The following is a 24,306-nucleotide window of genomic DNA, read 5'->3' as shown; positions in this document are numbered from 1 at the left end:
CGACAAGAAGCTATCTTGTGAACTTGTGTTGGTCTTGCCATGCTACGTCTTTTCTCAAAGGATCAAGAGTACGAACTACTTGTAAAGTTCTCATTTAAAGTACTATTTATTGCAATTGTTTCTAATGGTTGCTTTACATTAATTTGATGTAGGCAGTAGCATGGTAATGCAGCAAATAAACACAGCTACATAACAAATGAATGCGACCTACTACGTTATGAGAACAGTCATACGTCGCCCCCTCTGCAAGATATTTCCCTCCTAATGAGCCTGCAGCCGTGGGGAATAAGCTCATTTGTCGACTAACTACACAGTTAGAGCCAGCCAACTTCCCAAGAAAGAAACTTCCACCTAACGTTATAATTTGTCATTTAATTCTGGCAACCTCCTAATTAGCACGTTGTAATTAGAAAATTTGCGATGTTCTTATCTTGTAACCTTTGAAACATTTTCTCATTGACTTGTGAGCGATTTAGAATTACATTATTGTTGTTGGGATTGCGTGTCAAGTCCATCGTGATAACAGCTATAGTTACGTGCTAACGTATTGACTTTATCGGGGCAGAATAATAGGGTCAGTGAGAAATTGCGAGACGTCTTCCTGTAATTTATCGACTCCCAATGGAGTGGGCTAGTTTGCTATCTGCTCGTCGTAATACACCGTACCGGATGGTACCACATCGCCAGCGAAGCTCATTTCGCTACAGGATAATTTGTCACAATCCTTTTGTTCGCCTGTTTACTCTTTTTCTCCTCGGGGAACCGTTCAATGTGCTTATTTGTGAGGGTGGATTTCTAATATCGTCTCTGCATTTGTTCTGCAAAATTAAGGCTGTCTGTAGAAGAATAATTTTGTGCTTGTAGAGGCAATATTTGCTTGAGTCAATACGTCAGTTTGGGTGCGATGGCATGGTGGCACGGCACAATGAGGCAAGCGTCGCACACACCTGCGGCCGCCTGCCGCTACACACGAGCAATCGATTCGTCTGGACGAAGCGAGCCGACGCTTTCGTGACTGAAACAACTTTTACATTATTACGATGTTTACGTCGCCATAACCAATTCCATTTATATGACTGCGGGCTGGGAGCCCACATTTTACAAAGTTTTCGTATACTCCGAGGGGCCAGCTAATAATTGACGAGTATAACGTCGGCCCCTGAATATTAATAAGGCCGAACTCAAAGCAAAACTACTAAGTTTAGCTATTATGAGACAGTTTTGGGGAAGTAGAATATATCTTGAATTAGTCGCGTTTATATTATGATCTTATACCTTCTCTACATGTTATGTGTATATTAGTTGTGGCTTTCTTTAGAAGCATTGAATGTGCTTAGGGAAGGCATTTGTCATTTTTGCATTTTATTATTGTAAGAATGTATGCAGAGCTGACATTGTATTCCATTGTAAATGATGACACATGACAGGCCAAAACTTGTGAGTTTTCTCTGCTCACACAGAGTGTGTTCTATGGCCGAGTAAATCAAATTAACACGTTCATTGTGTATGCACCACATATGAGGCAATAAATCTGAAACTCATTCGCGCATGACCCATATGTGGGGCACATTTTTTCTTGTTTATCGAAAAATAATATTGCACGTGAGGGGTTGATATCTAATTTTCAGTTACACAGTGAACGATACGATATCGTGAGTGGTTTATGGAATGATGCGATGGAATTTGTGATATAACAGATTAAAAATAAAGTGTATATTTATTCATGCAATGTTCATTTGGCACCAGGAGCTGCATCCCCGGGAGGTCGGTCAGATCGGTCGCGAGCTGATGAGATCCCCGCGTCACCAGGCATGCTCTCCGCAGCACAACTGGCCCGCCGACTCAGAGTCGAGAACGAACGACTACAGGTACCTTATACTTTGGATTTTTCAGACATAGACGAACATTGACCAAATTGGAGATGACCTTAGAAAAGGTTCAGTACGATCTACTCTGAACCGGCGTCCTTGTATGAAACGATTGATGAATGTGGAGGAAGAAAGAGAAGTACCTATGTCAGGATCGAAACAAATGGAATTCCATAGTCTTTGCTTTCCCCGGTGGGAAATAGGCGTGGGTTTATGTATGTATGTTGTAAGCTAAACCTAAGCTGAGTTCAGATAGTAAATAGACTTTAAAGGCGTAGTAGTGATGTGAAAATATCGAAAAATATGCGTAAACATCCAGTGAGCAAAATACGTTGTTCTTCTCTTCTTCTATAGTGTGGGTTGTGAGGTGGAGTACCAACCTTATCAACCCTGGTGTCAGGGTTACTATTGAGCTGCCAAAGGCCCCTGAGATAGCTCATGTAACGACTCTTACTTACATCAGTAAGTAGTAACCGGGACCAACGGCTAATACGTTGTTGTGATTGAAATTTACACGTAGGTAGGTAGTTTATACTTGTGTGTGTTAAAATTAGCTTTATGAGTAAAACCTTATAAACGGTTAGGGCATTATCTCACTAGGGGCGCCATGGTCCAACAAAATGTATGCTGTATAATGTTATACATTGTTTTAACGCGGTAAGAACCCGTTATTATGTGTTTTATTTCTGTATAATGTTGTGTAAAAGCGGCCGTAGTTGATGTGACACACATTACGGTGGAGTGTGATCGGAATGAATCGTTACGGGGAAGGTGTATGTCTAGGAATTACAATGTCGGTATTGTGAATAGTATTTTGGCGTCTCCAGAATCGGCAGATGCTAAAGTTCTATTTAATTTAGTGCATTTTGGCACTAAGAGCCGAAAAGTGTAAAACTAGTTTAAGATTTTCTTACTTAATTTTGAGGTCGTGTCATGCCTTTAGGTAAAACCCTCCTTAAAAAAAAGAAAAAAAAAGCGGCCGTAGTTGCAATAGCAGCGAAAAAATGCTTGGGATTCGGTTACCTGCAACAAAATTGGTTGCTCAACCATACGATACCCCACCAGGTAACCTTTATACAAACAGTTGTATTACATTACAAACAGTTGTATTAATTACATTACATTTTTTGCAACCGTGGTGGCGCCACCATGGTGTCCAGTGAAATAGGGCTCTACTGAAAAATGGTCTCAGAAACACTAAAAATTATGAAAAATATGCATCCACAGTCAGACTGTGGTTGATAAAACCCCGTTGTGCTGGGTAATAAAACTTGTAGTAAAACCACGAGATTGCAAACTCTAGTATAAACTTGCTGAGCGCGAATAAATTGGCACTTTCAAAGTAGCTTTGGTTTTGAAATTCTTTCTATTAACCTTGTAATTTCCTGGGAACTTCGCGTTCGGAACCACGTCTACGGCAAAGTATTAAGTGGAAAAGCGTGCTCCTTTAATCCCGAGCCTCACACATACCGTTGGATAAGCTTACGATCGATCAGCTTGCGAGAATTATTGGCTCAAATATTCGGGTTGACTTGACTTAATCGAATACAGTATACGGAGTCACATGCCGCTACGGGAACATTTGACATTTCTTTTTAATTTAGGCTATTTTTGGAAAAATAAAACCTATTTGTATTAACTTAGATACTTAAGTAACAACTAACTTAATTAACAGCCTCCGTGGTCTAGTGGTTAGAGGCTTACGATCTGGAGGTCCGGGTTCGATTCCCGATGGGGACATTGTCGAAATCACTTTGTGAGACTGTCCTTTGTTTGGTAAGAACATTTTAGGCTTGCATCACCTGATTGTCCTAAAAAGTAAAATGATTCCGTGCTTCGGAGGTCACGTTAAGCCGTTGGTCCCGGCTATTAGCCGTAAAAACACCTTAACCAACCCGCATTGGAGCAGCGTGGTGGAGTATGCTCCATACCCCCTCCCGTGGATTGAGGAGAAGCTTGTGCCCAGCAGTGGGACGTGTATAGGCTGTTTATGTAAGTAGGTAGCGTATTATTTATTTTAGTGCAGTTTTCACTAGTACCACTCGACCTTTATAGACGGTGATACGGTTCACCACCTATCACGTGGACTAACAGAAAGCGATTGAGATTTTGCGATAGATGTACAGTCATGAGCAATATTATGTACCGACTTTAGGACTCTCTCGCACTAACATATTTGACATTTAGTGAGACTTACAGATCAATTTGTAAAAAGAGTTAATGTGACATGGTACCAATATACATATTAAGGCTCGTGACCGTACCTCTGACTACCCCAATAGTCATGAACTTTTGATAGGTATGTTATTATTTATTTACTACAACACTGCTATTTGCTTATTAAATCCTAAAACCTTCTACCATACAGGCGGAATTAACAAGAGTACGGAGGTTGCTGGTGGCAGCCGCGGAGCGTGGTGAGGCGGGCAACGCGCTGATCGAACGCGCAAAGGGAGACGGTGCGCAAGAGTCGGCGCCCGTCGACCCGCAACAGCTCGAGAAGGAACTGCTACTCGCCAGAGAAGCTGTTAACTGTGAGTACTAGTAGCTTCTTTTTACAAAATAGGATCAGCCGTGTGATGAAATAAGTAGCCTTGCCTGGCATTTTTTGGGGAGCTGCGGCACCCATATATCTTTATGTTTTCCAGCTATATATTAATGTGTGTATATTTTAATGTTGTAAATGTATATTTGTGTCGTAGGTTTTACCTAAATAATTTTTTTATTATTTTTTTATTATTATTAGTTCGAAAAAATGCGTTTCGGAGGTCCTGATATGACCTGTATTGGGCTGGTTTTCCCTTCGCGGATAGGCGGTCGCTTCTGTAAAAAACGTGACTTGTCAAATCTTCATGTTAGAAAAGCGGACCCTGTGAAAACGTGACAACGCTAGGGAGATGATAAATAATTACAGAATATTACAAACAAGTTCGCGTCTTGCCTGTTCCTTACTTGTACATGCTTAACTAATAGCCACTTTAGTTTTTGAGATCCCAAGGTAGTAAAGATAAGGAAACACAAAAATGTGACCCCGATACCGACCCCGCCGGCGTGGTCGACGATTTCCCTCATTCAGCGCTTATCGCTATCGACCCACTAGGGTCTTTTTTTTAGATTTTTTTAGAATTCTTTCAAATATTTTTCCTCTCAGACGACGCCCTGAGCCGAGGTTCGCGCCCAACTGGGCACCCTCAGGCCTGTTGTCTTAAACGTTGTACCGGGTGAGAGCCTTCAGCGCTCCCCATTTGTCCGGCCAAGTAGTTAATGTCATCTGCGGCAAATCTACAATAAGTCACGTCAAAAAAAAAAAAGTGACCTGAAAAAGCTAAGTGATCATAACTATTAAATAGTAATTTATTCAAGGTCCTTGATAAATGGAGACACTAAATAATAAGACATCAATGTCAATTTCCAGTGACTGGCATTATGTTGTTGATACTATAATTTGTATGGAAATCATAAATACGTAATTATGTAAGAACAACGTCATTGGTGTCGAACAAGTTTATGATAAAACGAAGGCCAGAATAATCGATGAAATAATATCACGGCATGTTTGTTTTCAGGTCAGTGGACTAAGGTTGTTTTATGACAAGCCTATAACTTTGAGCTATTATAGAGGCTCACGTCGACCGGCCAAACAATAATCCGACATAAACCGATATCGTAAAACTGGCCAATTTGTTGAGTGCCGCTATACCGATAGACTCGGGCGGGTAAGCCGACGTTTTGATAAACTATGCTCATAATATTCTGAACGAGTACCTGCGAGCGGCAGGGGGGTGCGGGGGCGCGGGGCGCAATCACCAACCAAGTCACGTCCTCGGGTGTGCTCCAGTAACTTCCACTGACATTTTCACTAACATCATTACCCTTAGGAAAATCGAAATAGGCACCATACATGGTGTACTTGTATATGTTACCGGAAATGTATGAAATCAAGGAATTGTATACAAATCCTAGGAAATATGTACAAGACGCTGTGAGAGACACTCGCTAGTAGACTTGCAGTACGTGACGCTCACAACCTGCAGGCGCGTGCCTTGCTATGCTCTCCACTCCGCCCCGCTGCTGCAGATGCTGTGAATCAAGAGTGTGACGCGGGGCGGAAGGCTTGGCGGGACACGCATCTATGTTTTATCCAACAGGGAATGTCTGGACCTAGTTGTAGCCAGCATGATGAAGGCTAGACCTAGTTTTACCCGAAAACAATCGGCCAGTACTAGGTTTAACCAAGAGTATGTGGCCACACATAGTTCTAACCGGCTAAAACTAGGTGTAGCCGCACTTCGGGTATTAGCCGTTAACATATATATTATAATAATACCAACCCTCCAAAATTGTGGCCATAATAAGCGAAAAACAGAACAAATTTCGATGTAAATTTAGCTCTGGCCATCGGTTCCCGGTAGAATTCAATATTACGCGATCCCTCCATTCAAACTCTTTATGATCCACTCATTTGTATCGATGTAGGTACGCATCTGAGACTTGTTATTGGGTAGTTTCCAAGATAAATTATGACATTCTGATTACTAAATAAAGACAGATGTTTACAAAAAACGTAGTATTTTCTCCATTTAACTTATTAAAGAATTTTAATAAAGAAAAATGTAATAATAAGTGGCACGTTTTTCTATGACGTCACAGGTTGCCTTTTCATACAAATTCGAAAGTAATTTCGTGTTTTGACGTACGTTTAGTAAAAAGTAACTGATTTGACTAGCTTGAAACTACCCTATTATGTTATGAATTTTGCTTTACGTTATTACATTTTGGAACATACATACATACATACATAAACTCACGCCCGTAATCCCAAATGGGGTGGGCAGAGCCACAAGTAATCAAAGACAACTTGCAGCCACTGTTGATACGAAGTCCTAAGATGGATATGATGAACCTTATGGTGATAAGGGATCATCCTATCGCCCATAACATTAGTCCATCATGTTAGAGGACGCAATCCCTCTGTCGGTTTTTACGACATGCCCGGGAAGACAAACAGCTGAACGTGTTCTATGTTTTTTATTTGCTCCCAGAACAGCATAGAAGCACATTGCAGCATTGAAGCAGTGGAACATTATGACTTAAATACATAACTTTACATACTACTACTAACATACATACACACTTCTGTGTTCTGTGATTCTGTGTGTATATTCTTTACATACTTCTGTTTTTAATACTTTTGCTTGTTGCCGAATTATATTTGTCGTAAGGGTTAACCTGGCGAGATTGAATTACTGCTAACCTTTCTTCTTTGTACAATTTATTCTCATCATTATATCACGGGGCTGTCGAGTGCTAACCTTTGACCACCTTAGTAGACTTTACTGTGTGTATACGTCTAGTTCAGTACAATTAGAAGAGATTATATTTCAATCTTCTTCTTTTTCTATCGTGTGGGTTGTTAGGTGGATTATCAACCCCATCAACCGTGGTCAGGGTTATTATTGAGCGGCCATAGGCCCCTGACATGAGTCATGTAACGACTACGTACTTACATCAGTAAGTAATAATCGGTACCCACGCCTTAACGTGCTTTCCGAAGCACGGATCAACTTTTGGACAATCAAGTGATCAGCCTGTATCGGTATTCAAACCCGGGACCTCTGGATCGTGAGCCCAACGCGCAACAGCTGGACCATAGAGGCCGTTATTAAGTTCAGTATAAGTACACAAAATTGTACTAACTATACGCGGTATTAGATCTGTAAAAGTTCAGAAGCCAGTGTTGTGACGTTTATTAGCATAGTGACGTATCAGTCGACATTAGATGATCAGACGGATCGATTCTGTTCCATCTAACAGTATATAAATTGTCCTTTGATAATTAATATCAACTAGCAACATGATTACCAGTGCATGCAGTTAATGAGTGTGTGTAAATACTTACTCGTGCGATTCACCTGCATGGCTTCCGATGCAGTGCGGTGGTACGCCCGTTCAATGGAGCGCCGATCAAAGCTGTCTATACCCATGCCTCGCTATTGCGAATTACCCACCGCGACTAGCTCTAGTCTATATTACCCTGTGGTCTGTGACGCTGTGGTGCAGATAACTAAGTCCGGAGCTTTAGTTACACAAGTAAGAAAGAAAGAAAGAGAAAGGTGCGCGTTTAGGACACCACAGACACGGATTACATATACATATATACATTATAATGACATCACATCAAAAGTAAACGCACACACGAAATATCGATCAACAACAAGACAAGTATCGATGATTTGTCAAGATAGATACATAACGCTCTATTGAATTGGACCTTGTCTACTTGTACGTATGCTGCACAAGAACTTCCTTTAATAAATTAATTAGTACGATGATTAGCAGCATGATTAGATGCAGTACGTCATGCACGTGTATACAGTGTGTTAGTGACATCGTAACGAGAACTTTGAGGAATAATTCAGGCCATGATTCCGAGTTGATATCAAGTGGAATTTTCCGTCGCAAAAGTATGGAACTGAAAATAGTTTTAGAAAACACTATTCATGAATTTTCCTACAGGAAATTCCACTTGATATCAACCCAGAATCATGGCTTTAGTCATCTCCCTCAGTATTCGTTACGATGTCACTAACAACTTGTATATGTTCGTAATGTGTGTGATGACAATCATTGATGTATTTAACTCTAGTTTATAAACCATCAAAAACATCTTATTTATTTATTTATTTTATTTAAGGAAAACCAACAGTTATAAAATACAGAAAGTAGGCAAAAAACATAACAGTTGAAAATAATTACAGGTTTCCACTGATAACCCTAAACTAGTTACTATGATAGCAGAGAGTTGTGCACAGGTAAGTTAAAGTTAAAAGAGAGAATATAAAAAGAAGATTAGGTGTCAAAAAACCCTTGACTGAGTAATCTCCTTGCCGCTGCAAAACCGGTGTTAATCAACTTCCTTACAAAGTTTATTGAAATTATTACACTCTCGCCATACAAAGGTGTTCTGTCTATAGTTTGTTAAGGCCGAAGGTAGAGATCATCTAATATCGAAATTTACCAACAGAATTTGATATTGGCAATCTCAGCAGCGAGTATTTAATTTCAGTATTTAATTATGTAAGTTACCTAAGTCTCTTTTAATTTGGTTCTATATGTGGAAGTAAATTGGCCTCATTCAAGCTTATGTTTGTACAGTCACGAGTACTACTACTAATATGTATACACTTTGAAACCATGTCACATTAAGTTTTTTGTCAAATTAAACCGTAAGTCTCATTAAATGTCAAATATAAGATAGTGCGACAGGGTTCTAAAGTGGGTAAATGATATTGCTCATGACTGTACGTTTTTAAGGTTCCGTGCTGTTAGCTTTCCTCAATAAATAAATAAATAATGCAAAAAACATCAAAGCTACTGACTACCGTCTACTTATCTTGTTATTCCGTCATTTCCTCACAATCAATCAGGCTTGTTTACAAGATTCCAATTATCGATTCGATAAGATACCCATATATTTTTTGTAGGTTGGTACATGCCATAACATTCAGACTTACAGTCTAGCAATATTGCTATTAGATATTTGTTACATATGCGCAAATGTCAAATTGCAATATTGCTTTCTTAGATGAATTGCTTCGATGTAACCATTTTAACCCCCTAGTAGTAAAGATCGCTACATTACTATTGAATTGTGGACTATACAAATTAATATAGAAAAATACATTTGGTAAGTCACATTAGAAAAAACAAGATTTGAAACAACTAAATCATAAGTTGCTTTGCTCCCTTCTTCTCGCTGCTCGTTTACCTATGTAAGTCGCAACATAAAAAAAAAATAAAAAAAATAAAAAGTGTTTATTTCTTGTTTTCAAGCAGTATAAAGTTATGAGGCAACCCCAAGAAGCAAGAACAAACAAAACATTTTGAATAAATACTCGATTTGCTGTAAAAAGTTGTCTCAGCAAGTGTCAATGTATTGTTGTATGCATCGCAATGGAGGAGCTCGGTGGCGCAGCGGAAACGCGCTCGGTCTGCGATTGTTGAAGTTAAGCAACTTTCGCAAAGGCCGGTCATAGGATGGGTGACCACAAAAAAAGTTTTCATCTCGAGCTCCTCCGTGCTTTGGAAGGCACGTTAAGCCGTTGGTCCCGGCTGCGTTAGCAGTCGTTAATAACCATCAATCCGCACTGGGCCCGCGTGGTGGTTTAAGGCCCGATCTCCCTATCCATCCATAGGGAAGGCCCGTGCCCCAGCAGTGGGGACGTTAATGGGCTGGTGATGATGATGCATCGCAATAACGTTGGCACGAGAATCGAATAGAAATATTACTTCAATACGCTGAGAAACTTGCTGTGGGAACCCTATAAAATGTAGAACAGAACCTGATGGGTGATATTTTTGTATCAGACGTTGCGAACAGTGATGTGTCGTTCCCGGGAATTTTCCCAAACTGGGAATGTTCCCGTTGTAAAAACTCTTTGATAGTAAGGACGCTGGCTGCTTTTCTTTTTCAAATTGTTCTTTCTCATATACTGATCGTATCTACCTAAGGGAGAGGTAATAAAACTCTTTTTGGGTGAATATAAAAATGTCAAGTTTGGTGGCGAACTTTCATATTATTTTTTCGTGAAAAATTGGATGAAAAAGGATAGTTCTAAGGTTCTAAGGTTAGCTACGAGGAACAAGTTACCTCGTAGCTAGAACTATCCTTTTTCATCGTTTTTCATCCAATTTTTCACGAAAAAATAATATGAAATTTCGCCACCAAACTTGGCTCCCGCCGCAGCCTTCTACGACAACAGAGACAGCAGCCGCCGCCCCTCCCAGGGGGAAGAAGGCGAGGCCCCAAGCGGAGGCACCCCCAGCTCCCTCCAGCGAGAAGCTGGAAGTACTAGAGCAGTCAATGCAACTGCTCCACGACATCCTGGCGGCCATCCGCACACGGACTGACCCAGTGCCCATCATCGTGGGAGGCCTGACATCACTGCTGGGCCAACTCACCGGTGGGCACTGAAGCACCAACCGGACTGGACTGGGGCTGCCCACATCCACTACTCCCCGTCGAGTAGTTAGGATCGTGGCCATCCCCCGGGGGATGAGTTGACGCTCCCAGTGGCAGTGGAAGCAGTCCTCTCCCCCCCGGGCGTTCATCGCCCGCCGTGTCCCAAACCCCGTGACACGCCCGTTTTTGCGAGCGGCGAGCGCGAGCCCCGAGGATGTCTCCCCGCCGCGGGCTTCGCCCGCGACGAGAAGAAACCCCGACAACCAAACTTGGCAAATTTTGATATTCACCCTTTTACATAAGTTTTGCGCTTTTTTACTGCCGGGAACGTTCCCGAAGTGGGAACATTCACGGAAAAAGCACATCATTGGTTGCGAACGTATATTTGTCCGGGTTCGGGGCTACATTGAAACGGGTCGACAAAGGACGAACTAGAAAGCGACGTCGCACAACATATGGGGAATTTCGAACCGCCAGGGGCTACCGCCGACACAGGGATATCTATAAATATATTGGAGGTGCGCTTCTATTGTGTAGACATTATATGGGTGCCGAGACAAATCTCTGTGGTTTAACGGCATCATTCAAAATGAAAAATAAATAAATAATAAATAAATAAAAATTAAGTAATTCTAGGCAGCCACAGCCTCTGTGGTCTAGTGTGGATAGAGCGTTAGGCTCACGATCTGGAGGTCCGGGTTCGATTCCCGATGGGGACATTGTCGAAATCGCTTTGTGAGACTGGCCTTTGTTTGGTAAGGACTTTTCAGGCTTGAATCACCTGATTGTCCGAAAAAGTAAGATGATTCCGTGCTTCGGAGGGCACGTTAAGCCGTTGGTCCCGGCGATTAGCCGTAATAATACCTCCACCAACCCGCATTGGAGCAGCGTGGTGGAGTATGCTCCATACCCCATCCGGTTGATTGAGGGGAAGCCTGTGCCCAGCAGTGGGACGTTTATAGGCTGTTTATGTTATGTTATGGAAGTAATTCTAGGGAAAAGTAATAAAAAATATCTCTATATAATGTTACTTTTGTCCGCAGCTCTGAAAGCGGATAAGAAAAGATTGAAAGCGGAGAGGTTCGACTTGCTCAACCAAATGAAGCAACTGTACGCCACCCTTGAAGATAAGGAGAAAGAGCTCCGAGACTTCATCAGAAATTACGAGCTGGTACTTATATACGAGTATTGTTTCTTTATTTGCACAACATTATTAGGTACTTTAACAACTTACAAATATATTCCATTTTCACACAAAAGTTTTCAATTTTCTTACCAAATGGAAGATAAGACCTACTTAGCTCATTTTTCTTCCAATATTAATATTAAATAGCAGCCATTATAATATTAAAATTCAATTTCCCTCCTCGAAGAAGTAGGTCAGCGACAAACTCGATTATCATTCTACGATTTTCTATTTACATTATTTTGAAACACGTTTGTTACGTCGCCTAGTTGTTTAATGCAAATGTAATGAAGATTATCTGAAGTTTGTTTTGTAAAATGAAGCAACTTTGGATAACTAATCAACAAAAGCTACTTTCAAGTCTTTCAGTCAGTAAGGTTACCTACTAAACCCCATACGAAACGAAATGTTACCGGATGAGAGCCCTTAGCGCTCCCCATTTGTCCGGTCAATTAGTTAATGTCATTTGCAGCGAATTATTGGTTAGGTGAGGTAGGAATGAACCAATTGTATTGATTCATTTATATTTGATTTGATCGATGCGACATGCTAGCAGGCATGCTACATGGGTGAGGTAGCATATATCTTTTAAAATGGCGAGAAAACGCAATTTGGGAACATTTCTCCTTATTATATCGTGATGCCTTAGAAACTTTAAGAGTGTTAACCATGAAGTGTATTTGTGTAGATGCGATCGAGGGGCGGCGCGTCGTCAGCGCTGGGCGCGGAGCGTGCTGAGCGCGAACGGGAGCGGGCGGCATTGCTGAGACACGCGCGGGACGAAGCCGAGCGCTCGTTGCAGCTGGCCGCCGCACTCAGCGCCCGCGACACTCAGCTCAGATATGCGCGGGAACAACTGTTTGAGGTAACGTAGGCTGAATGAAATCCCCGATACCGACCCCGCCGGCGTAATCGACGATTTCCCTCATTCAGCGCTTATCGCTATCAACCCACTACGGTCTTTTCCTCTCAGACGACGCCCTGAGCCGAGGTTCCCGCACAACTGGGCACCCTCAGGCATGTTGTCTTAATCGTTGTACCGGGTGAGAACCTTCAGCGCTCCCCATTTGTCCGGCCAAGTAGTTAATGCCATCTACAGCAAATCTACAATAAGTCACGTCAAAAAAAAGCGAATGAAACGTAACGCAAAGGTGTGTGAAAGAGAGAAAGAAGAGAGGATTGCGGAATGACAGGGAAATGGCGGACGGTTGTTTGAAAAAGGGAAAACGTACAAAATTATAAAACGTTTTAAATAAACAAAGGTAAACAAACATAATTGTTTCCTTCATGTCCCATCCCACAATTTTTCGGTAGTGATGGCGGTCGAAGGGGGTACACACCTCCACATAAACGTATGTGCTAACGTATTGTTGAGGATGAAGACCTCAACGGTTGCAGAGGCGGAGGTGGCAATGTGGGACGGAAGAAGCGAGTCACAGGGATTGTAACCAGGAACCTGACAGAGGGCGGCCGTAACTGTCAGTACTATTCAGAGGCGGAGGACAGGAGTCCTAGTACGACTTTGAAATAGACTACTCTGGGCGCCATCCTACTCGCGTCAGACAGAGTACTGCGGGGCGGAAGGCAAGAGGGAACACACTGTCCTATTTTTCTCTAAAAAGTAGCTTGAAGAATGCTGCACCGACAAGAGCGTGGCTCTTAAATTAGAGATGACTAATACATACGCCACAAAAAATAATATTGCAAGTCTAAGTGAGAATTTGACCAAAATGCTTACAGTTGTTACAACTTCGTCAAAGAATAATAAACACATGAGGTCATGGACCCTGACAGTATTTTTAAACTGCCCCATTTAATAGGCTTTTAGAAACACGCTAAAACAACTACTCTTAATATGAAATAAACGTAGTTAATAGCCGTCAAAGTTTGCAAGACAGACGGACTTAAAGTATTTGACATTCTCTTACATTGTAGCTGATTCTTTCTAACGTTCTTAAAGGTGCTCAATGACACATTTTCAACAAAAAAAAAAACATGAAGAAAGCTCTTCTCATGCCATTAAGCTCAGATAACAAGGTCACAATGTTCCCTTGAAGATATTGTATCTACGTTATCATACACCTACATTACACTACACTTTACCAGAGTTCGCGTTGCGTGCAGAATGAAAAAATCAAACGAGAAATTACAGAATACCACATTGAATGCATGAAATGAGCAGCTGTGTCGCGCAGAGCAGTAAATACTTCATTTACATATTCAATTAAACATGACGAAGCCGTGTAACCGCTCGCATAAAATATAACTACATTACAAGTACATTCATCATAGGATGAGTAGCACGTAACAGAACTCACCTCTCTCTCACCTTATTGTGAGATAGTTATAGACAAACTCTTTGTATTATTTAACAGCAGAGCGACGCTGTTTGCAACAAGAACGGTACAAAATCCCTAGCGATCCATCTAAGCCGAGATTACTCGCGTGGGCAGTAAACAAAGGATTATTATTGATGAACTGTGTGAACAAAGAAGTAGCGGGGGTGTAAATAAGCCAGTTTTATGATGAATACGGAGTGCGCCATCCATCACCGCGCTGTTAATTACCATTTCAAATTGCTCTCTCAACTAAATCGACGAGAAAATTAAACGTTTCCCTAAAACTGCTCCAGCAGGCTAAACCCAATTTGAACTTTTATTACTTACTTACTCATAAAATCAAGCAAATTTTTCACAGGAATTTGTTTACACTTTGTTGCAAAAATATTCCAACATAAAGTATCTAAGCTCATTGGCTTCCAAAAGTGATCCCTTGCGAAAATGCTTTTAAGGTTTTGCATAATTGAAATTTCAATTTTATATACTTTGGAAACATAGGAGAGAAGGTTTTATAGGCTGAGATAATTAGATTAGGTTCCCTTTGCGTTTTATTAGTAAAAGTAAGGTTTACACTATAATCTCGTTAGTGCGGTATGAGGGTTGTAGAACAGCTGGCTTATTTGAGAGGGCAAATCCCGTTCAAATTGACGCACTCGAATTAATTGAGCCTTAGAATGGGCACAATTTGGTGAAATTAATGATACGTAATAGTAATAAAGTGGAGTTTTGGTTAATGTTTGACAGGCGTTCCATTCCGGTGCTAAGTATGCCGAAAATTAGGTTTAGGGAAATTTTAGTATATTTTACTACAACATTTAAATGCGTAGACACGAGTTGGTGTACTTAGTACATAAATTAAGTTTACAGTAACACGGCACGGCTATATATACAAAGTTAGTATGTGGTATATAAGGTGTCGGGGCTCAAACAAGCTCAAGTTTAAAGCTATTCAGTAGCACTAATAACTTTACAAACTTAGTACTTACTACATTTAATCTTCGTACTATTTGTTTCTATAACAGAACATAAATCATAAAGATAGTTTACCTACACTGTCAAAGCCTCAAGTTTTGACCTTGACAACTAAATGTATCAAGATTACCTACTGTGTTGAAATAGATTAGCCTCAAAATGGCGAGAGCAATTGCTTAATGTTGCAATTGCATATATCTACTCGTATACTATCTATCCACTACTATTTCTTTTTCTACAGTGTGGGTTGTGAGGTGGATTACCAACTCCATCAACCCTGGTGTCAGGGTTACTATTGAGCCGCCAAAGGCCCCTGACATGGCTCATGTAACGACTACTAACTTACATCAGTAAGAAGTAACTGAGACCAACGGCTTGACGTGCCTTCTGAAGCACGGATCATCTTTCTTTCGGACAATCAGCCTGTAATGTCCTATGACCAAACTAGGGATCACAAAGTGATTTCCGTGATGTGTCCCCACCGGGATTGAAACCGGGACTACCGGATCACGTACTTCCGGATCCGGATGCACGTTAAACACTGTTTATATGTATGCAAAAAAGTAGTTTAATAACAATTTCTCCTCGCAGGTTCGAAGACAGCTTCAAGCGACTGGCTGCCTATCTGAAGGTGAGAGCGTGGCGTCGCTAGGGCTCGGCCCTCCGATGATGCTTGGGCCAGCGGGGCTCGTCGGCGACCGTGGTAGCTGCAGCGCCGACTCGGGAGTCAGAGGTAATATACTTCAAGTTTACACCAACACCATACTAGTCACCCACAGCCCACAGCTCTTTTTCTTTATTTTAGGTTCCTGCTTGTCTACACTCTCACCTGACGGTAAGCATGTTATTCAACTGCAGGCTTAAGAAATTGTAGGTAGGTAAATAACAAAATATGATTATCACAATATGTTGTGAGTATTCATAAAATATAATATTTATTTTACATTGTATGAGGCCGATTTTGGTAATGGGTCTTTGTTTTAATTTTTCCTACAATCCTGAGAAGTATTTGATTGGAAAAGTAAATGATTTTGGATATACGATGTACTCGAGACATGGTAGTCGATATCCTTACATCGACCGCAGCACGAAGATTTCATCACAGCAATGGGGTTGACTATCAAGCGTCTGCGTACCGGAGATGGAAATATGAACGCCTGCCGCTAATATTATAGCAACGCGTCGTGTTGGGGTATTTGACACAGAGTTCTTATAGGCTCTTCTCACGTTCGTCCGGTGCTAAATTGTTTCCGTATTGTATTATAATTACAAAATAAATAAGTTTCAAGTCAGAAGTCTCTCCTTACTTATTTCAAGTATACTTAGTTTCTTTTCAGTCCTTTGTTTTCGTTGTTCTAATTACTCTGAAACGCTCATACCTTGAACTAAATTAATTTTGCTACTGGTGTAGTTAAACGAATTTGCTGATATTAAGCAGACGCCAAATATAACAACCAGCATAAAGATACACTTCTCATCAAAAAAATCGAAACACCTTGCAAGTTTACGTTTTGTCAGGATTATCAGAAAAATGTGTACATTTAGGAATAAATGTTAAATGTCGTTTAATAGTGAGTAATATGAGCTTATCAAATCTTAATGTTAATGTTCTAAATTTAAATGAATTTTTCATAGGTTTCGTATTTTGTTAAATGAGTCATTTTTATTCCGTATGGAGTATAAAGGAAATGGATAAAACAACACACGTAAATGAAAAAAAAGCTAAAAAACGTTTATTTAATAACTTGTATTCCCTCCCCGAGCTCTAATTACTGCTTCCATACGGTTCTTCATCGATCGGATGAGAGTCACGATCACATGCTGTGGTATATTGTCCCATTCCTCTTGGATTGCATCTTGCAGCTGGCTAAGTGTTTCTGGGGCAGGATCTCTTGCTCGAATTCGTCTCTTTAATTCATCCCACAGATGTTCAATGGGATTCATGTCCGGGCTTCTTGCTGGCCATTCCATAATAGAGATATCGACTTCGTTAAGATAATCTCGTACGACGCCCGCGGTGTGAGCCCTAGCATTGTCGTGCATGAATATGAAGCCGTTGCCAATAAAATGTGCATAGGGCATCACATGAGGCTCGAGACACTCTTCGACGTACCGATGACAGTTTAGTGCAGGCAGACGTGGCCCAGACACGAAAGCAAGCTCTGTCTTACCGTCGGCGCTGATTCCTCCCCAAACCGTCCACGAACCGCCACCATAGCTGACCTTTTCTTCAATGCAGCATTGTGCATAGCGTTCTCCGTATCTTCTGTAGACCTTGTTCCTTCCGTCGTTACCATACAGCATAATTTTACACTCATCAGAAAAGAGAACTTTGCTCCACTGTAGGTATGACCAATTTAGGTGCTCACGTGCAAAGTTAAGGCGCGCTCTTCGATGGTCTGCAGTTAATTTCGGCCCATTTGCTGGCTTATGCGGTACCAGTCCACGATCTTTCAACCTTCTTCTAATTGTAGAGTCACTTACAGCCACCCTTCGTACAACACGAAGCCGCTGCTGCAGTTGAAAAGCGTTAAGGCGTCGATTTCTTAAAGAAGTTGTTACAATAAATCGATCATCTCGCTCAGAAGTGACCCGATTCCTGCCAGATCCTGAACGGCGCGTGAACAAACCAGTCTCCCGATAACGTTTATAGACTCTATGAACAGATGACAGGCTTAAATGCAGTCTTGCAGCCACAACACGCTGACTAAGGCCAGAATCCAGCAATGCCACAACTTGGGCGGCTTCTGTGGGCGAAGTATCCATACGTTTTAGAAAAAAAAACCTTTTTTCAGACGTCCCAAAGTCACAGTATTGAAATAAAAAACAAAAAGTTTAAGGATAGGCGCCAATTTTTAGTTTTTAAACGCTAAATGTACTCCAACCCTAAACACACATTTGTCTCAAAACAGTGATTAATTTCGTTTATAAGATAAACAAATGAAATTCTAATTTTGAATTTAGAATTTTCGCTTATTACTGTAATGGCCAAACTGCCAGCTATACATTTATGTATTTTTTTTCATCGTATGAATTCTTTTTTGTGTTAAATTCGGACAGAAACAATGAAAACGGAAGTGTTTCGATTTTTTTGATGAGAAGTGTATATAACATATATTGTATCACCTAAGACTCGACTCATTAACGAGCAAACTGAGATTATAGTTCAAATGTTATATACAGTGATATAGTTACGCTAACAAATTGATTGTTCTAATAAGCAAGATCAACCGACTATCTACCGTACATAATATAATAATATAGAGGTATACATAGGTTACTTTGTGACGTAAATTAAACTCTGTCGGCAGTTTAATTTAAATAATGAACTGTTGAATTATAAATTCGTGTTAAGGTGTGGACATAACGATGGACATTGACTGATACGATGATGTATAGTGTTGTATACGTCATCATATTGCACATCACTAATTTAAGAGCCGTGGTAGCCTAGTTGGTAAAACGCTGCCTCTCACTTTAAGGCCACAGGTTTGAATCCAGCTCAGGCCTAAACCAAAGATAATTGAATTTCTTTTCGAATTCGTGTTTGGATCCTAAACGTTTATCACGTGTTCAGCGCTGATGGAAAACATCGTGAGGAAACCCACGTTGGCGAGAAATGCATATTTGTTGTGACCTAACCTGTATTGGGATCGTTTTCGCTTCGCAGGTTGGAAGGATAGACAGGCAGTCGCTTCTGTAAAAAACTGTACCTGTCAAATTTTCAGGTTAGGTAAGCGGACCTTGTAAAAACGGGATAATGCTAGGGAGAAAACAAATTTAAGAGCCACGCTCACACCCACGCACGTACGAGTAGTATATTTCAAAGCTGTACCATACCGTACGGTACGTACTGTGTCGTTTCGTAGCCGTGTATCATATCATATTGCTACCAAGGCTAATTAATCTACTCGCACGTTTGACAAACAAGTTTGGTAAAATGACTGATGATCTATTGACGTTTGATCGTGTGTTCACGTCAATACATGCATTTCACTTGGTATGTGTTTTATCGAAAGTCGTTCAGTAGAGTACACCACTAGATGCAATTTTGTGAAATGACGATTAATTAAGTAAGCATATTTGCGACCCGTTTTAATATAATTCTAGGTTCGATAGGTACTTATTCGAGTTAATATAATTTTGAAAATTAATTGCACAAATTGCTTCGAATCTAATAATTGTCTACCTTGAACTAATTAAAGTGAAGTATGCTTTAGTTGATATTAGAAAGCTGAGTAATAGCATGCACTTAGACAGGCTGTTAATGACGGACTTTCCAGGCTACGTTCACCAGAAACAATATAGATGGCGTTGTTCAGTTTGAACATGAGAATTACGTACCAAAATACAATGTAATTAATCACATTATATACAGAACTAGCTTTTGCCCGCGACTTCGTCCGCGTGGCGTGTTATAAAAGAGAGATCTTTGTGTGTGTGGGAGTGCATATCAAATTTCAAGCATCTAACTTATGCACTTTAGACTTTTTCATACAATTTTTTTCCCGCTAACTCCCATTTTTAAAAATACAGCCATAACTAAACTTTATATTTACTAAGGTATGCATGCATGTTACATTGAAAACATCTATCTTACGCGGTTTCGATTTTTTCATACAAATGTTTTTTCCCGCTAGCTCCCGTTTCCGTGGGAATTTTGCAATATCCTGTTGGAACTAAGCTTTAAGTTAACTAAGGTACCTGCATGCCAAATTTCAAGCCTCTAACTTAAGCGGTTTAGATTTTTCATACAAAAGGATTTTCCCGCTAATTCCCGTTCCCGTAGGAATTCCGGGAATTCGTTTCTTAGTGCACCTCTACGGTACCTAAGCTACGTCCCTTCCAAATTTAAAGTGCTTACGTGTAGCCGTTTAGGCTGTGCGTTGCTATGTCAGTCAGTCAGTTTCTCCTTTTATATATTTAAATTATGTTGCTACCTTTATTGCTTCCCCTTATTATGATCAGAATAATAATGGGTGGAAGATATAATTGTGTCTAGGTGTAATAAAAAGGGACATCGTTGATACCCAGAAACAAAGATGAAATGTCAGTTATCCAAGGTTAAACGAAGAAAAAACTGTACAGTGCCATCTGTACTTATATTGAAAAGTTCCCTGAAAAAAATAATCATAATACTTACATGTTGATTGGTGATGTTAATTTCACGTCATCGTGTGGATGTGTAAACGCCCTTAATTTACTTAAATGCTACCATTCTGCTCAAAATTGTTACAAACTCAAAGTGTCACAAATTTGTGATGGAATACCTAACTTTTGTGCTGCGAACTTTTGTTTAATTCATCCCACATAACGACTTGTGTCGTACCTATATTTAATTATTCTGCGCAAATTATATATTACGTGTCTCCTCCTGAATAATGACTATGCTATGTTTATTTGATGAGAATAGAAAGTCATCATTAAATTAGAACTAAACTTTACAATGAGCACACCCCGGTCACTTCATACAAAACACCTCGTTTTACACAGACACCACACATTGACGTTATCGTACACGCGCATCTGTGTGTGCGACGTCTGACACCGATACGATTGAAGACTAAAGTAAGACCGAGGGAGGGTGAGGTAAACCTAGCTCAACCGCTGGTGGGGAGCGGAGAGGTGCCGTTCTATACGTAGTATTATTCCTTATTCTATACAAAGAGTTTCCTCTGTGAATTTTGACGTACCTATCTAAAATTTGATAACTCTTCGGAAGCATTGTCTCTTTTATGAAGTTTTATGAGGAAACATCCGTGTCGTTATACTCAGTTACTCATATAATGTAAAATCTCCCAAGTCCTCTATTGGGGCTAATTAAAGCCAATGGTCCTCCGTTGACAAATTCCTAAAGCTCAATATCATGCTAAGATTATTATTCATTCGAGCACAGTTTAACAATGCCCATTATGTACATAAATATTTGACCTTGAATGACTTCCCCATTAGTTATACCAACTATAATAAATATTATGTTCTTGCAAATTGCTCTAATTTGGCATACATAGTTGTTCTAGTAAATCACTGCATTTACATAAATGTTTGTGTAAACAAGTTATATCACGAAATTGCTGTCGTAAAATTTATATGAAGTTATAAAAAAACGGTCTGCGTACGGTACAAGGTTTTCCTCAATCAGTATAAGAATTATGCATTGAAAAATAAACTCGTAATATCAATTAGGCTTTTTGTGGCAACGGATCGGAAAACAAATTCAAATCCACTGATATTTACCTGTGGTCTTTGGGGTTAAAAATGCGCAACTAATTGGCTGTCGCTTCTGAAATTTTAATGATTGATTTATTGTTGTTGGGTATATTATCATCTAAAAACAAATGTTTTTGACATTTGTTCGATATAATAACGATATTAGAAGTGCGCCATTTTATGACTGTCAAAATCACGAATTCACAGTATGAATAACGACGCCAATTGGCAATACGAATTATCAAAAGGAAAAAACGGTTAATTGTGTGACCGTTTTGTTTTGGTATGTGTTTACAGAGACCATAGTATAAGGAAACCTGGGGGGTTAAAATGGCCACATTGAAGCAATTCATCTAAGAAAGCAATATTGCTATTTGATATTTGTTTGCATTGCGCAAATGTCAAATAGCCCTAAGATGGATCAACAGTGGCTGCAAGTTGTCTTTGATTACTTGTGGCTCTGCCCACCCCATTAGGGATTACGGGCGTGAGTTTATGTATGTATGTCAAATAGCAACATTACTTTCTTAGATGAATTGCTTCGATGTGGCCATTTTAACTCCCCAGGTATGCTCAAAACTGACAGCTAACATTTCAAGGTCAGCCCAGCTGACGTCATCCCGCCCTGTATTGCCATTTCGTAATAAATAAATGACTCATGACTAATGTTTTTATATTTACTTTGCAAGGAATTTTTGAACTTTTAGTAAAAGATTTACTTACAGTTTTCATAATGTTACAAGTAGTGTTGTGTTTAGTGTTATAGTGTGACAAGTAATAGTGATTAAATACATTTCTTATTAACTTAATTGTCTATAATAAAATTTACGACCTTGGAATGTTGGAGATACTAATTTAATGGTAACACTTACGTCATCAATGGGCTAGCAATGACGGCTTGTCAATCCTATGATTGAGCATATCGGGTCTTCTTATACCATGATGGAGGCGAGGATTTTTTTATGAGTGTGCAATTGTGAGCATGTGTGAGTGTGTGTGTGCGACGTGTGCGTCCTCCAAAAAGAGGCAGAAAAAATGCTAGCCCAAACGCAATTCCCGTCTAGGGTGTAAACCCACACGTACAGTCAATGCACTAACATAAGATTACAGATTTATTATCGAAGTTGAGATGATTGCTTTGTTAGGGCCTTGCTACGGCTTGTGATACATGACGCGTGTCAGTGACAGGTAGCAGCGACGGTGGCGCCACCTCGGTCTGCGGTGGGAACCTGTCGGACTCTACGGCTGAAGGGGCTCCTGCCACGGTCGACTCCTACGACACCGACGCTATCTCGCTCGTCTCCTCGGCGCATCATATCTATCAGTGTAAGTATCTTAATGTACTTTTTTTTAAAACTGAACTGATCGCTTACGATTTTACTGTAACTTAACCCATATATGCCCTTTAAAATCCAAATCACATTGTTTGACAACAATTGTACAGTCATAAGCAATATCATGTACCCACTTTAGAACCCTTTCGCGCTGTCATATATTTTGACATTTAATGAGACTTACGGCAAAAAAGACGACTTTGACAAAAAAAGTTAATGTGACATGGTTTCTAAGAGTATAGGTACATATAAGTGTATACATATTAGTACTCGTGACCGTACCTATCTAAAAATCCTGTCTTACGAGGTTTAAACATACTGTTTCTTTATGGTACTACCTGGTGTAGCTTTAGGTGATTTGCACAAATACTTTATAAAACGCAGAGAAAACACATACATTTAAAAAAAATGAAAAGCTGTGGAAGTTTTGGACTTTTTATGAAAAAATGGGCGTTTTTAATACAATATTTATATCAAAAAATGCATAGCCGTTGGTGGTTGAGGTGTGCATTTAGCACATAGCATTTAGCACTATAGCATATAGCATTTAGCACTATAGCACATAGCATTTAGCACTATAGCACATAGCATTTAGCACTATAGCACATAGCATTTAGCACTATTATAGCACATAGCATTTTGCACTATAGCACATAGCATTTAGCACTATAGCACACACCGGACACTTCATACAAACCATCTTGTTGCCGTTATCGTACACGCGCATCTGTGTGTGTGACGACTGACGCCCATACGATTGAAGACTAAAGTAAGACCGAGGGGGTGAGGTAAACCTAGCTCAGCCGCTATACGTACCTAGTATTAATCCTTATTCTATGACTATAGGTACGTAACACCTACTAGGTACTGTATAAACTAGATAAAAGTAACAAAATAATAATATTCTTACGTATATCTATTTATATATCCGTGGTTACCCCATTTATCAAAACATAATGCTTACCCTACCTACCCAACCCAGCTTAGCCTGTAAATGTCTTCAATGTATATTGAAGCGTCATAAATCACACTAAATAACCGCTATGGTTACGCGACCGCCCTTGATGAATTAAAAACGCCATCACACACCTGCGCATAAATTTTGATGGATTTTACTGAAAGCTCGCTTAACAACCAACCCGCTATTTGGCATTTTAACGTCATTTCATTACGTTCGCCACTGCATTGTTCGCATAAAACGAAATTTGATTACACAATCAACTCGAAAATAAACCGAATCGCGGAATTTGACCCAGCTTAAACTCGCTTTTAATAACGATTTTGATAATTCCACTTTAAACCAATGTTCATTAAACAAATCCCTATTTGCGCTCCGAATGTAAAAGGAAACTCGTCGAACCATTCAAGGGCAAACGAGATTTTATTTTTCGCTCCGTGCGGAGTGCTTTGTGGGAAATCCTATCTATTTAATTAT

At 40.0% G+C, this 24,306-nt stretch overlaps 1 protein-coding gene across 11 annotated transcripts in view; it reads left to right on the top strand.

Moving 5' to 3' along the window:
- LOC126371972 (kazrin) overlaps positions 1-24,306 on the top strand; it is a 166,301-nt gene that overhangs the window by 120,959 nt on the left and 21,036 nt on the right. For 8 of the 11 annotated variants that reach the window (XR_007567106.1, XM_050017454.1, XM_050017455.1 and 5 more), the window contains 7 exons: positions 1,747-1,868; positions 4,237-4,402; positions 11,874-12,001; positions 12,705-12,881; positions 15,919-16,060; positions 16,133-16,162; positions 22,720-22,863. Coding sequence is in view for 10 of the 11 variants with exons in the window: in XM_050017454.1 (XP_049873411.1) it covers positions 1,747-1,868; positions 4,237-4,402; positions 11,874-12,001; positions 12,705-12,881; positions 15,919-16,060; positions 16,133-16,162; positions 22,720-22,863 (909 nt within the window). In the remaining variant the exon portion in view is untranslated. The remainder of the gene's footprint in view (positions 1-1,746; positions 1,869-4,236; positions 4,403-11,873; positions 12,002-12,704; positions 12,882-15,918; positions 16,061-16,132; positions 16,163-22,719; positions 22,864-24,306) is intronic. The other 3 variants (XM_050017460.1, XM_050017458.1, XM_050017457.1) reach the window with 3 other exon arrangements.

The sequence above is a fragment of the Pectinophora gossypiella genome, chromosome 13, assembly GCF_024362695.1.
Source record: "Pectinophora gossypiella chromosome 13, ilPecGoss1.1, whole genome shotgun sequence".
In the NCBI taxonomy this organism is placed as follows: domain Eukaryota; kingdom Metazoa; phylum Arthropoda; class Insecta; order Lepidoptera; family Gelechiidae; genus Pectinophora; species Pectinophora gossypiella.
Note: the sequence above shows the minus strand (reverse complement) of the source record. Positions and strands in the feature narration are given on the sequence as shown.